This window comes from Pelecanus crispus, chromosome 6 (genome assembly GCF_030463565.1).
Source record: "Pelecanus crispus isolate bPelCri1 chromosome 6, bPelCri1.pri, whole genome shotgun sequence".
Lineage (NCBI taxonomy): Eukaryota > Metazoa > Chordata > Aves > Pelecaniformes > Pelecanidae > Pelecanus > Pelecanus crispus.
In genome coordinates, this window is record NC_134648.1 from 20,828,299 (window position 1) to 20,841,544 (window position 13,246).

Here is a 13,246-nt window from a genome sequence, read left to right on the forward strand (position 1 = left end):
TCAGGACTGTATGTAGTTGGGAATTTTATACGGACCAAATAGCAAAACAAAGCAAAGTGCCTTGCCTCATCTCTTTAGGCAGGAAGGTAGAAAGCAGAGCTCCAGCTGCTCGTCCCAGCCATAGTGTGTCCAGCAGATTTTGTAGTTTTCAAGCTAGAAGAGAATATTCCCCAGGGTCTTTGGGAGCCTACCTGCTGGAATTAGTTGTCACACACCATTTTGAAGACTTTGACTTCTTTATAGTGCATACAACTTCAGTATGTTTTAACAATGGAAAGGAGACACATGCATAGAAATGATTAATGGTAAGTTTGATAAACAAACTTCTTTGTCTCCTTTCTTTTTGTTGCTGTCTCCTCTCTATAACTAGTCTTCTAACAACAGCATTTTGCAAATTCTCTGCTTTACTGAATTTCTCTATTGGTTAAAACATTACCTGAAGAGTCAGATATAGGTATTCAGTTCTCTGATGGGCAAATCGCTACCAATCTAGCTAGTTTTCTCTAGCACAGGATCTCTTAAGGGAAGCAAGAGCCACTGGAAACGCAAGTACAGTTCTGTGCATTTCCTTTGTTGAGTCTTGGAGGTTTGGGAGTTAGAAGTCAAAGAAAGTGGGAATGCTGGCATAAGCCAAGGGGGATTAAGGAGATGACATTTTTCTTCCTATAGCACTCTCTCACCCCTTAGGATATATCCTACCTTTTTTTAATTTAAAAAAAAAAAAAAAAAGGCGGCAAGCAGAGCCTTGGATTACAAGCACAGAAAGAAAATTTTACTGACTGTCATAAAGAAACTCTGCATGTTTGGAGGACAGAATGTGGGAAACAAATATTCTTCCCTGGATATTTCACAGTGAAATACAAATATTTCATTATGAAATAAAACTATTCTGCTTTGCAATCATCTGAGGTGATCTTTAGTCTCGAGGATTCAGCAATTCAACAGAAGAAAAACGAAGTCCATAAAAATGAATGAAGTCAGGCAAGTATTATGTATCAGGTGACAAAAGTTATTTCGGGAGCTTACAAACCAGTGCAGTGATACAATGATGGCTCCTTTGCATCTGGCAATATTCCAAGAAATGGCCTGTCAGTGGCAATTCCCATTAGAGCAGCAGCGCTGCTGTCTAATAATGTTTTGTCCATGTTTCAGTACCTTAATACCCCAGAGTAGTTGCAAATGCACCAAGAGCAATTTGTGCAGGACTCTTCATGGAGAAAAGAGCTACTCTAGGACTATCAGACTTTTTCTCTATATTAATAGCTGCTGGTGTGCTGTACCAATGGACTGATTCAGCACCAACACTGACAAGGCACCTCAGCCTCTGACACTTGTGAAGGAGCTTTGTGTTCCCTTCAACCGTCAGAAAGGGGAGGAGAAATTTGCTCTGTTTTCACAGCTATATGACAGCTATTAAAAATTTTTACAGCACGAGCACAGCACCTAATCCAATAAAACTTGCCAGGAACATTTAAAATCAAGGTCTCTGAGATTTTGTTTCCTATATATTCACCAGACATACAAGAAAAGGATCTTTGCCTCAGAAGTGCAGTACCAATCCCACCAGAGCTGCACAGGGCTGAGGACTATTTTTCTGCCACACTGTGGGAAAGACAGGTGAGAGTACTGGGAAACAGGCTGTAGGGATGCACAAAATGGACTGGATTTAATGAATAGGAACAGAAAGAAGAAAATATGATTTCTGAAGGAAATCACAGCATTTGCTCAAAACAGAATAAAAAGCAGGAACAACCTATAATAGGCATTTAATTCATTTAATGCAATGACTGCTCTCTATACATGGAAATAACTGCAGTTTTTATTTGGAGGTCAAAGCATGAAAAAAAAACAATTCCTCTTCCTACTTACTATTGTCTATCACTAACCAACTACCTAGAGAAGGGTGCAGGGGAAAGGTGGAGACAGCACAACTTCCATGAGCATGTATGCAAAGAGAAATCCTGTCTTCTTGCAGAGATGCCTCTCCTTTAATTTCACAAAGTAAAACATGACAGGTAACTGACAACAACTTGAAAAACAAAACAGCAGCATCATCAACCTGTAATCATTCCAAGATTTTTGATCACTAGAAATGGAAATTTTTTTCTGCTTTCACTAAAGATAGGTCATCTTAAGCCAGTACTTTTTAAAATAATCTCTTTTTAGTTACTTTCTCCACTGTGAGAAGGTGAAGAGCTACATCTATTATAACTACATGCTGTGCAAACCTCATTTGGACATGATCATCATCAATCACTCCTGCTGTGCAGGTAGCATGTGAAAGGGAAACACAACAGAAATCATGCTGCAGTATTTGACACTACCCACTTGGCTGCTCATATACTTTAGTTCACAAAGAACCCAACTGGCATATGGTTATTCTCTCTTTTTGGGACCCCTGTCTTTTCTCTCCCTCCAAGCATTTGGGAATAGCTTTGATAGTTTCAGGGGAAAGACAAAAATCTTTCCTTCTCTCTCAAAGGATTAAAGCTTTCCTGCTGAAAAGCATGGCAAAGATATATTATTATGTGCCATCTTGCCTTTCTAAATGCACACACATTCCTTGCAACGGTACCTCTTCTTATCATATGCATATGCTTCAGTGGAAGACAAATATTGTAAAAGAAATCAGAATGCAGTGAGTATCCTTTGTGGCAGTGCCATGCATAGTCCTGAAAAGAGCTATTAATGCCAGCATGCCATTGCATTTCTCTAGCACACACTTCAACTAGCTGTCAGTGCTATAATCTCAACCAGGGACAGTCAGTAGAGACACAAGGCTTAAAAGAGCAAGAAAGATAGTGTCTGTCTTTTTCAGAAAGGTCTGGAGTAAGCTGCAATAAATATTAGACAACATTTAGGAATGCAGAAGCAACCAGAGTCAGAGTTGAAAGACAGACTGCAGTCTTACCAATACTCTTTCTACCAGCTTATCTAGGGTTTATACCCTAGATAAGAGAGCACCCTCCTTGTGTTTCATAGCTCTGGTTAGTACCATGCCAATTCAGTGGACTTGCACTAGTTTGTCACATCCTGACTCTTTGGTATGACTCAGGTCAGCAGAAGTTGCCTGCACTTCATGTTTTCTGATGCACCAGCACTGCAGCGTGCCTGGTTTTAAACAGCTGTACAGCAGCGCACACTAGAGAACAGCTCTTTCCATCTCACTCACAGCCCTCTGTGTACCTCTGACAATTCATAAGAGCACAGACAATCAGTAATACAGACACGGTAACATCCAACTGCAAACACACACACCCCTCCTTAAGTGCCAGGACAGAAGTGGTGTCACTTCACAATACCCTTTATTTCCTGCAGCATGTTAATAAACCACTCCCGAAGAATGAGGCATTTAAAGGCACCTCCTGAGGACCTCACAACAGACCCTCCCACATACGAATCCGGACGGGCGACTTTCAACTAGAAATCACCTCCTCCCCTCCCCTAGCAATCATGCTACTCCCTTTTTTACAGGCAAACAGCATTTGTAACCTGAACCCCCCACTGAGCTTCTTTAGTCTCCATCTACAGCCTATGCTCCATTTCATGGCAGTGAAATGCCCAACCACCCTGCTGTTGACAGCCACCTCATTTATTAAAAAGATGATGTGGAGATGCACACCCCTATGTCCCATCACGGTGTCCTGCTGGCACACACATGCCTCGTAGTGATTTGATAAGCTCTTGCCACAGAGTAGCAGCCCCAGAAGAAGTGAGGAGGGCTCTGGTCTCCCTCCACCCTTCAGAGCCATGTCTTCAGGAAGGAATGGCAATGCTAGGACCCATCACTGACTGGGACAGAGAATGATCAGCTGGAGATTCCTGATACAGGCTTTAGTGTTGTGACGTACCAAATGTGCTATCCGTGATACAGCAATGGATGCAAGCACGTGCTCAACCTTAAAATCATGAATGGCCTCAGTGATTTCTCTAAGACTATGCGTAACTTCTGAAGCAAGCACACTTGAGAATGAAAGATCAGGGCAACAAAAGGAGTGTATGGCTCTCACTGGAACAAAGTGATGAAGTCATTCATGCAACTGGCCTCTATAAACACACTCTTAAGCCTTGTATCACAAGCTGAAGGCAAGAAGTGAGAGGGTGAAGGAAACCCGCAGTAGGTTGTCCACACAAATTAAGCCACAGTAAGGGCAGCCTAGGCACCACTTTGTTCAACTTCCAACTTTAAACTTCTAAGTTTAAACGCAGCAACAAGTTCCCCGTCCATCTTAGTGAGAAGACACAAATGCAACCGTCTTGCAGTTTCAAACACGTACTCACCCAGAAGAGAAGGTTGAAGACAAACATTAGGTACTTGATACACTGCAGGCAGTTGTGAGCCATGCTGCACCTCTTCAGTTCTAGGAGAAAAATAAACGAGAGATCCAGGTAAAAGACAACGTACTTGTTTCCCTTGGGGGATGTGTACTTAGCCTTGGTGGCCTTAGGGCCTGGGTTGGTGTGGAATCCAAAAAAAGAGTTGCTGGCAGCCCCAAACTGGCCACCATACATGCTGCTGTAGCGACGAAAGGCGCCATTTGGGAAACTGTAATCCTTGCTGTCCAGGGAAGGGCTCCTGTGATAGGTCGACTCATCGGTGCTAGACCTGCGCATGGTGGCTTCAGCTTGTCCCGTTGCAACTGCTGCTCTGACAATCGTCGGATGTCAATGGTGTGGGTGAAAGGTTTGCGATTTTCCTTCCTCTTCCTTGCTATGATCCCCTATTGCTTTGCACCAGCTGTTCTTTTGTCTGCCATCCTGTCAAGGAGTTACATGCGCTGTACGGCAGCAAAGTTGGTGAACTGAAGTCTGCTTAGCCAGGAGTTAGGGAGCAGCGTGCCTCCACATGAGAAAGACTTCTGCACAAGTAAACATGCCCTCCGGTGTCACAATCGTCCCTCCCGGCCCACCCCACTACCAGAGAAGAAAAAAAGAGAGAGAGATATACTGTACCCAAAGCAATGAATTTTAAAAAAAGGAAGTGTGACCTCGCTTGGATCGCAAATGCCATATAAAACCCCAGCTCCACATGCCACACGCAGACAAGAGAGAGACGCTGCACAAGACTCGTGGGCAAGGGCAGGAATTATCCGAAAGGCAAGCAGCTCCCGTGGCCCCTTCCCCTTCGCCACATCGCTCTGCCCCGAGACGCTCGGCTCACTTTAAGGATGCCGTATCCCCTTCAGGCGGAGGCAGCCTGCGGCGAGCCAGCCGCGGCGCCCATGCCGAGCGCGGCCGCCACTCCTCCCCGGCTCCGCGCCAATGGCGCTCCCCGCCCGCCCGCACGGCCGCGCCCCGGCCCGGCCCCGCGCCTCCCGCCCGGCACAAGCGGCCGCCTCGCCCTGCGCACCCCGCCCTGCCCCTGCCCTCCCCCGCCTGTCGCGGCCCCTCCGGCACCCCCCCCCACCACCACCACTTTGCAAAAGAGAAGCCTCCCCTCGGTTTCGGGGCGCGGCGGGCGCTGCTTCCGTCCGGCGGGAGCCCCCGCCTGGGGCAGGACTCGGGGCCGCCCGGCTCTGCCCGCCCGTCCGCTCCCGCTCCCGCTCCCGCTCCCAAACTGTTCGCACGCAGATCGAGCCTGACGTGCAGCTGGCTTTAAAAGGGCTGCCCGGATACACAGGCAGTGCTGCCGAAAGAAAGGGGAGTAAGTAACCGCTGTCAGAATTTCTTCCGCATAAGCGTTCGGGATGCTTTGGGGGGAGCGGGGTCAGAGCAGGCCGTGCTTCCCTTGCCGGAAGGCTTGTTTGTTCCACTGCTGATCCATCACCATTAGGACGGTTCTCCTAATCCATTCGGGTTTTCCCTAATTCACTCAGTCCCACGGAATCGTCACTCAGCCAAATGTATGCCCAGCTCATTCGCTTCTCTAGCGGCGTATCTTCCCCCCGTCAGGTAACTCACTGATTGGCACCATACTCCGTATGTTGGGGAGCACTTCCCTAAAATCTAGCTACTCCCACCAGCAGTAAAGAGTTGAAAATCTGCCACACACAACTTTTTCAGAAAGGAAAAATCTGACTGAACCTGCGGTAATTACAGTGTTAACGCTCAGGAAAGCAAGACTCATTTGCCATCTTTGCCCTAAATTCCCTGTGCAAGTAACTCCCTTGTCTCCGTATGTGCCACCTCCTTACCTGTAAAATGGGACAGCCTGTCTCTGCCTTCCTTCTCTCAATCCTCTGTTTGCCTTAGGATTTTGACTGTAAGCTCCTGGAGCTAAATGGGAAGATGGCTGGCTAATATTTTTTAAAGGGCTTGCCCCAGCAGAGAATTAATCAAGATGAAAAGAGGTTTCTTGCATGAAGCATCTTGCCAGTCTCAGCACAAATCAAGAGACATAGGCACCAATTAATTAAAGAACAAATTAGTAAAAGTAAAATGAGCTGGTTTTGCACATAGCCTGAGCAGTTCAACCTTGCAAACCACCCTCTAATTCTGTTAATTTACAAACTGCAAAGCTACAGTCTAATTATTTCCCTTCATTTCCTCCGCAAACTATAAATACACTGGGCATACCTGGTGCAAGCTTTAGAGAGAATGAACTTGAGCACAAAACACAAGGGTAATAACTCGTGCGCCATCTGTTTCAACAACTTTGGATGACTTACAGCTTTCCCACTTTTTAATTTCCCTACCTCTAAGAACAGAGATACTTCATAGCCACGATGGAGCTTGCTCTTCTACTCTTCCTCCCTCAATTTCCTGCATGATATAAACTCTGTCCCCAGAAAGGAGTCCTCCTTTCCTAGGACATAAAGATGGTCCCATGAAAGCAGATCTGTTCTCGGTCTGAGTTTCCAATACACCATTTATTTTGCCTATGGCACTAAACAGTTCTGCCTCCAGTCTTCCTCCTTGTCTGTATGGCAACTAGAACAGTTTGGCAATGGAAACCCAAAGGGGATGCAAATATTTTTTATGTCCCCTGTCAGTATACAGAAATGCCTCTGCACAAAGCTCCATATTAAATGGTAAAAAGAAAAACTGGGTACAGCTCTCTACACAGGTTATGTTGAAACAGTGTCAAGTCAGATAATCGTTATTTAACAAGGGTGCCCACGGCATTGCAAGCACATAAGAGAGGCCAATTTGGCATATTTACTGTAAACTAGACATCTGAAGGCTCAAAACCACTTACTGCTATCTGGGTAAGAAAAGGGGTAGAAATCACTTGATTTCACCTTTCCTTAAGACAAAAAATGATCAATTCCCCAGAGAATTCAGTCCTTAATATGGGTGGAATAATTTATAAAGCCAAGATCTGAGGTAGAAGGGAGAGTTTCTAAATGGTGCTTTTAAATAAAAAATAATTAACATCAACAGACAGTGGGTATATTTCAGACAGATGTAAAAAAACACGAGGAAGGTGGAGGTCCCACATGACCCTTACAATAAAGGGTACTTTTACCCCAGCCTTCTTTCACCACCATCCCTTAGCACACCTCATTGAAATGACAACTTTTCAAAGGCACTTTAGTGTAAAATTTAGTGCTCAAGTCATCGCTGTTCCTTCTCACACCAATATCAACAGCTAATTAGAAACAGAGTCAGCTGGGATACAGACATTATAAAACTCCAAATTTTATTAAATCTTCCACGCTAGGAAACCCAGTTGGAGTTTGCTAGCCTAAATGGGAAATCCTGGAGATAGTAACATTGCACCAGCAGGCTAACCACGGCTTGGATGACATGCTTATATGAAGGAGCAAGACCTTGCATGGGAACTGGGGAAAAGCAATAAAAAGAGAAAGGCCAATATACTCTACTTTTGCCCATCCCTGCTGGAAAGTGGATGAAAGGGGCAGGGACGTGTTGGGACCCATATCAACATTTAAGCTGTTACAGTAAAGTAATACTTACATGAAGAACCAAGAAGAATAAACCTCGGAAGCATTTCATCACTGGGCCATTATGTCCACAAGGGTGACTCACAGGGCAAGTGAGTTATAGGTTTCACAAAACTTATTGTTAATGACTGAGCCTAAAATCACAGCCTGGACCTAGTGACCTCTGTTCACCTCAGCTTTCCATCTACTTTTTCTCTCCGCAACTGCATCTGTATATTTCCATCCTGTGGGATGGGATTCATATTGATTCCTCTACACAAGAAAGCAAGCACTGTGCAGTGTTGCCAGCAGGGGTTCAATTTATATTGATTCTGGTGGCATGCTACCATTTATGTTGTAACAACTCTGTCCCTGCCGCTTTGAGTGGAGGGCTGGTAACCCTTCAACATCTCCAGCCAAAACCCTGGCCCTGAAAGAGGAGAGGCAGCACTCCAACGATGTCAGATGAGCTCCAGGCAATAGGTAGAAACTGTAAAAGGTTTGGGCATCAGTGGTAGATCTGTTAACTGCGTTATCCCTCACACCCTTTCTCAGAACAGCCTCATCCAAGGCTTCAGATGAGACACACACCTGCTTGTTCACACTTCCCACCTGCCACCTCACCCTGCGCTTCCAGTCACCACAGGCCCCACGCCACGCTCCTGTAGCCAGACCTGCTGCCAGTTCCCCTGTTTGTTCTTGTTGCTGTGACCGGTGCTCCCGCTCCCAGCCCCCGCCATTACCTGTGGCAGCCTGGCAGGGCAGGCTGGTCACGGCCCCATGCCTCCCTTAAACCCATGACCATGATGGCGGGCGCCCGGCAGCACGTGCAGCAGCGAGTCCCGGGGGGCTGAGGCTGGGTGGTGCTGCTGGGCCCTGATCCCCGGGGCAGGGACACCATCCTTGTTGCCGAGGCCTGAGCGAGGTTTGTGTGTGTACTCTGAGCTCAAGTGATGGTTAATGTGCCAAAACGTTCTACCGAGGATCCCTAAAGAACCTGCCTGTCCCCATAATCTAGGTGAGAGCTGCTTTCCGGGACTCTTTGGCACCCTGCTCGCCTTTGGCTCCTCTTTCAGTGTGCCTTGTTTTTCCAGACCCAGCTGCTTCTTTCCCTGTTCCCCGTCCAGGACTTCCCCTTGTCATGCCTTGCTGTGTGTGACGAGTCTGGACGCAAAGGAACCATCAACTGAAAACAAGGGGCATTTCAATACCACTTTGGATCAGGCCTTCCTTTTAACCATTTTGAATGCTGCTTTCTCCATGATTTAACTCTAATCATCACAAAACACCAGCCCCTTCAGGTCACACAAAATGCAGTCACTAACTTACCTCCTCGTTACTTTAGTCTTATTCGTCCTTTAATGGTTGCACTGGCTTTCCCTCTACTAATGCCTCTTATCACTGTCTTCAAAACTCTGCATACCTGCTCCATCCTCCTAATGAAATAACCCACTTTGCATTAACTTCAGTAACCTGTTTGTGAGCATCTCATGAAAACTGTTAAGAAGCGATCCACAAAATAAAATAGATTTTAAAAATCCTGCTAGAAGCTGTTACTGAAATATACTCTATACATACAGGGTATGTATGTGACAACTGCTCCTGTTCTGCAACAGGGGAGTGTGCAAAGGCGTGTGCAAAGGCATGCACACAAGAGGTGACAGTCTCTCCCAGTAGTTTCAGCAAACAAAATGTTTAAGATCAAATATTACTACAAGAGTGGGAGCTTTTTGTGGGTTATTAACTTTGCTCCACACCACAGCATTATAATCAGCTAAGGGTGATCAATTGATAAATATTCTCCAAATGGTTAACATTTTAATTTCATGTACCTACAGAGTTCACCACATAAAAGCATTAATCAAAACTGTTCGGCACTGCCTGTCCCCTTCTTCAGCAATACGCCGAGTGAGCAATCCCTTCTCTCCCCACCAGTGCACAATTTGCAGCTACTGTTTGGTTACGTTTGATTCAGCGATGCAGGCTTTGTAAAAAATGTACCTCTTCCAAAGAGTAAGAGAAACATGACCTCTTCTGATTGGACTCAGAAGTTCAGGGCCAGGCTGGCTGTTTCAGCTAAGAGGAAAAAAAACCCCTTGTGATGGAGTCTTTGATTTGTTTGCTTTTGTATATTCATTTTCCATGAATATCAATTATTAAAAGCACAAGGCAAAAGGGAGCGAGAATATGATTTTTAACCTGACAGCCTCGTGCTGCCATAGGTCTGCAGTCTCTGCTCAGCCCTGGCCCGTTCTGTTTAATATCTTCATCAATGACATGGACAGTGGGATTGAGTGCACCCTCAGCAAATTTGCAGATGACACCAAGCTGAGTGGTGCGGCTGACATGTCTGACGAATGGGATGCCATTCAGAGGGACCTGGACAAGCTCAAGAAGTGGGCCCATGTGAACCTCATGAGGTTCCACAAGGCCAAGTACAAGGTGCTGCACCTGGGTCAGGGCAACCCCCGATATCAATACAGGCTGGGGGATAAAGGGATCAAGATAAGCCCTGCGGAGAAGGACTTGAGGGTACTGGTGGATGAAAAACTGGACACGAGCCAGTAATGCGCACTCACAGCCCAGAAAGCCAACCGTATCCTGGGCTGCATCAAAAGAAGTGTGGCCAGCAGGTCGAGGGAGGTGATTCTGCCCCTCTACTTTGTGCTGGTGAGACCCCACCTGGAGTACTGCATCCAGCTCTGGAGCCCTCAGTACAGGAAAGACATGGACCTGTTGGAGCAGGTCCAGAGGAGGGCCACAAGGATTATCAGAGGGATAGAATGCCTCTCCTATGAGGACAGGCTGAAAGAGTTGGCATTGTTTAGCCTGGAAAAGGCTCCAGGGAGACCTTATTGCAGCCTTTCAATACTTGGAGGTGGCTTGTAAGAAAGATGGGGATAGACTTTTTGGTAGGGCCTGTAGCGATAGGACAAGGGGTAAGGGTTTTAAATTAAAAGAGGGTAGATTCAGCCTAGATACAAAGAAGAAATATTTTACAATGAGGGTGGTGAAACACTGGAAGAGGTTGCCCAGAGAGGTTGTAGATGCCCCATCCCTGGAAACATTCAAGGTCAGGTTGGACAGGGCTCTGAGCAACCTGATCTAGCTGAAGGTGTCCCTGCTCATTGCAGGGGCTTGGACTAGATGACCCTTAAAGATCCCTTCCAACCCAAACCATTCTATGATTCTATGAATATGACTGGGGGACCTAGGTGTTGAGCCAGCGTTGTACAATCGTACAGCTATGCCTCTCTGCATCTCCATCCGCAGGCTAAGCAATGGAGAAATCTGGTGACAGTGTCCCTGCATGTCAACCCCCTTTCTGACAGCCCAGAGAGAGTAAAGAAGCAGCAACCAAAGGGTTTCCTCCCTAAATCCTGCGCTCTCCTAAAAATTCACGTGGTACAAAAAGCCTGTGCTGCCACATGTTGCCAAAGGCTTTAAGAGAGGCATGAGTGGGTCAGACTTGGAGCCATAAAGCCAGTTCCTGAACCAAAAGCCAGACATGTCTAAGCAGCCCCCTAAGAAACAGGTAAATCAAACGACCATCAGTCCTACTCTTGGCAGCAGGTCCTCCAGCTCAAGGAGTATTACCATAGGGCTGTAAGCTGAGGATCTCTCAAGAACCTTTTATTGTAGAAAGAAATATGAGTATTTTTTAACAAGTCAAGCAGAAGAGAGCATTTTTCACTGGAACCTCAAACTTATCGCATACATAAGAAGATCCCACACCTTCCTTTTTATTTCCAGAGTCCTTGCTTGTCCATTAGCAATTTCACTATCTGTAAAAGGCTATATTTGCTGGAAAGTGGTTGAGCCCTGGATTGCATGGGCAGGAGGATAAAGTCAGATGTTCTAGAGACTTCCTCAGCTAATACAAATATCTTTTGATATTCACAGTTGTACCTGCAACTCTTTTGAAGATTTACTGATGCCTCCAACAAAACTTTGAAAAAATATTCCAGTCAGAAGCAATTTCACTTATATAGCAGACTTCAGGGTTGGCTTTTTTTTTTTTTTTCATTTTCTTTCTTTTTTTTCCTTTATAAACAAGGAAATTTGCATGGAAAAAAAAAAGGATCTTCAATACTTAATAGCTCATCTCCTTCTGCTCGCATGCCACCTGAAGTCATGATCTGTGGTTTATGGCATAATTAGTTGCTATGGAAATAACATAATCATAGACACAGAGAAAATATTTTCGGTATGATTTGCAATGCTCTTTATTTAAGCCTGTGCATAAGTTACTTTTGCAGAAACCTCACTGCTTTTTACGTGCTCTCATCTGCATAACGGTTTTCATCACCTCTGCCTGTGCATTCAGACACACTGGTATTGGTATGTACACTACTCACACTGAAGGCATTCCCTTCACCCATATTTCAGCATTTACATGTTCAAACAGTGGTGAGAGCATACATGCGTGCAGAACAGCTAGTGCCAAGTCAGACTAAACAAAAAAAAATCTCTTTAAAAAATTACTTGGGATGGGGCCCCAAAACCCTGTGCACCACAGAACTCCCTTGTGTGTGAAAGCCATTTGTGCTTTCTGGGCTTTTGTAATCCTATTCTTTGCTAATGATTTCTTTTGTCCAATAATAAAAAATTTAAGTAAGGAGATTCCCTGTTTCCCCAGAAAATTCTGCATATTTAAGCCCTGGACAGAGAGGATTATTGCTGCAGATGAAAGACAAGCAGTGCCAGTCACTGAACTCCTGGAAAAGCAGAAGCCCTGTTCTTCTGCCAATGCCCTCAGTAATAAAGAACGAAAGAACAGAAATAAAGAATCCATCTGACACCCCATACAAGATGACTTGTGGCCCAAAGAAAATCTTTGTCAAGACCTATCTTTGCTGTGTCAGCAGGTCTTAGGAGCACAAATGCAATTTATGTGCTAGTTTTCTCAAAATCAGGTTACTTCCTCTAACCTGAGAGATCAGCTGACATTCAAAGAACTACCACTTCAAACACACACGCGGTACTCAGGATCTTTCTGTCAAGTATAAAGCAATCAATCAGACATGAAAATCTTTAAACTACACAGTTCTGATGGTTTGTGAAAGCAGATATTTTAAAGCAGAAGCAAACAAAACAAAACAATGACTTACAAAAATTCAAAGATTCATTAATGTTCCCTAACTAGTGTCTGCCTTTTAATATCTTCATAGATTTTTTCCTTGAAGATTCAAAATGGATTCTCTTCTTGTCTTGCATCCTTAAAAACAGGGCTAGGGTTTTGCAAGCATATGAGCATGAAGCAAAGTTCATATAACCGTATTTCAGCTCCATTTCCAAAGCAATGAAGGCCCAGCAGCATTCACTGACCTCACAGGGATCCGAGTGCTCAGCACTTTTGAGAATCAGGTCACGGAGAGCCCATTTCAGAGAAGTACTCAACCAGAGTTTTCACTGCATTG

General features: G+C 45.2%; 1 protein-coding gene across 1 annotated transcript in view; it reads right to left on the bottom strand.

The window, feature by feature from the left end:
• TSPAN4 (tetraspanin 4) overlaps nucleotides 1–4,614 on the bottom strand; it is a 205,032-nt gene extending 200,418 nt beyond the window's left edge. The window contains exon 1 of the mRNA XM_075712529.1: nucleotides 4,282–4,614. Coding sequence (XP_075568644.1) covers nucleotides 4,282–4,614 — 333 coding nt within the window. The remainder of the gene's footprint in view (nucleotides 1–4,281) is intronic.
• Nucleotides 4,615–13,246: the final 8,632 nt, after the last annotated feature.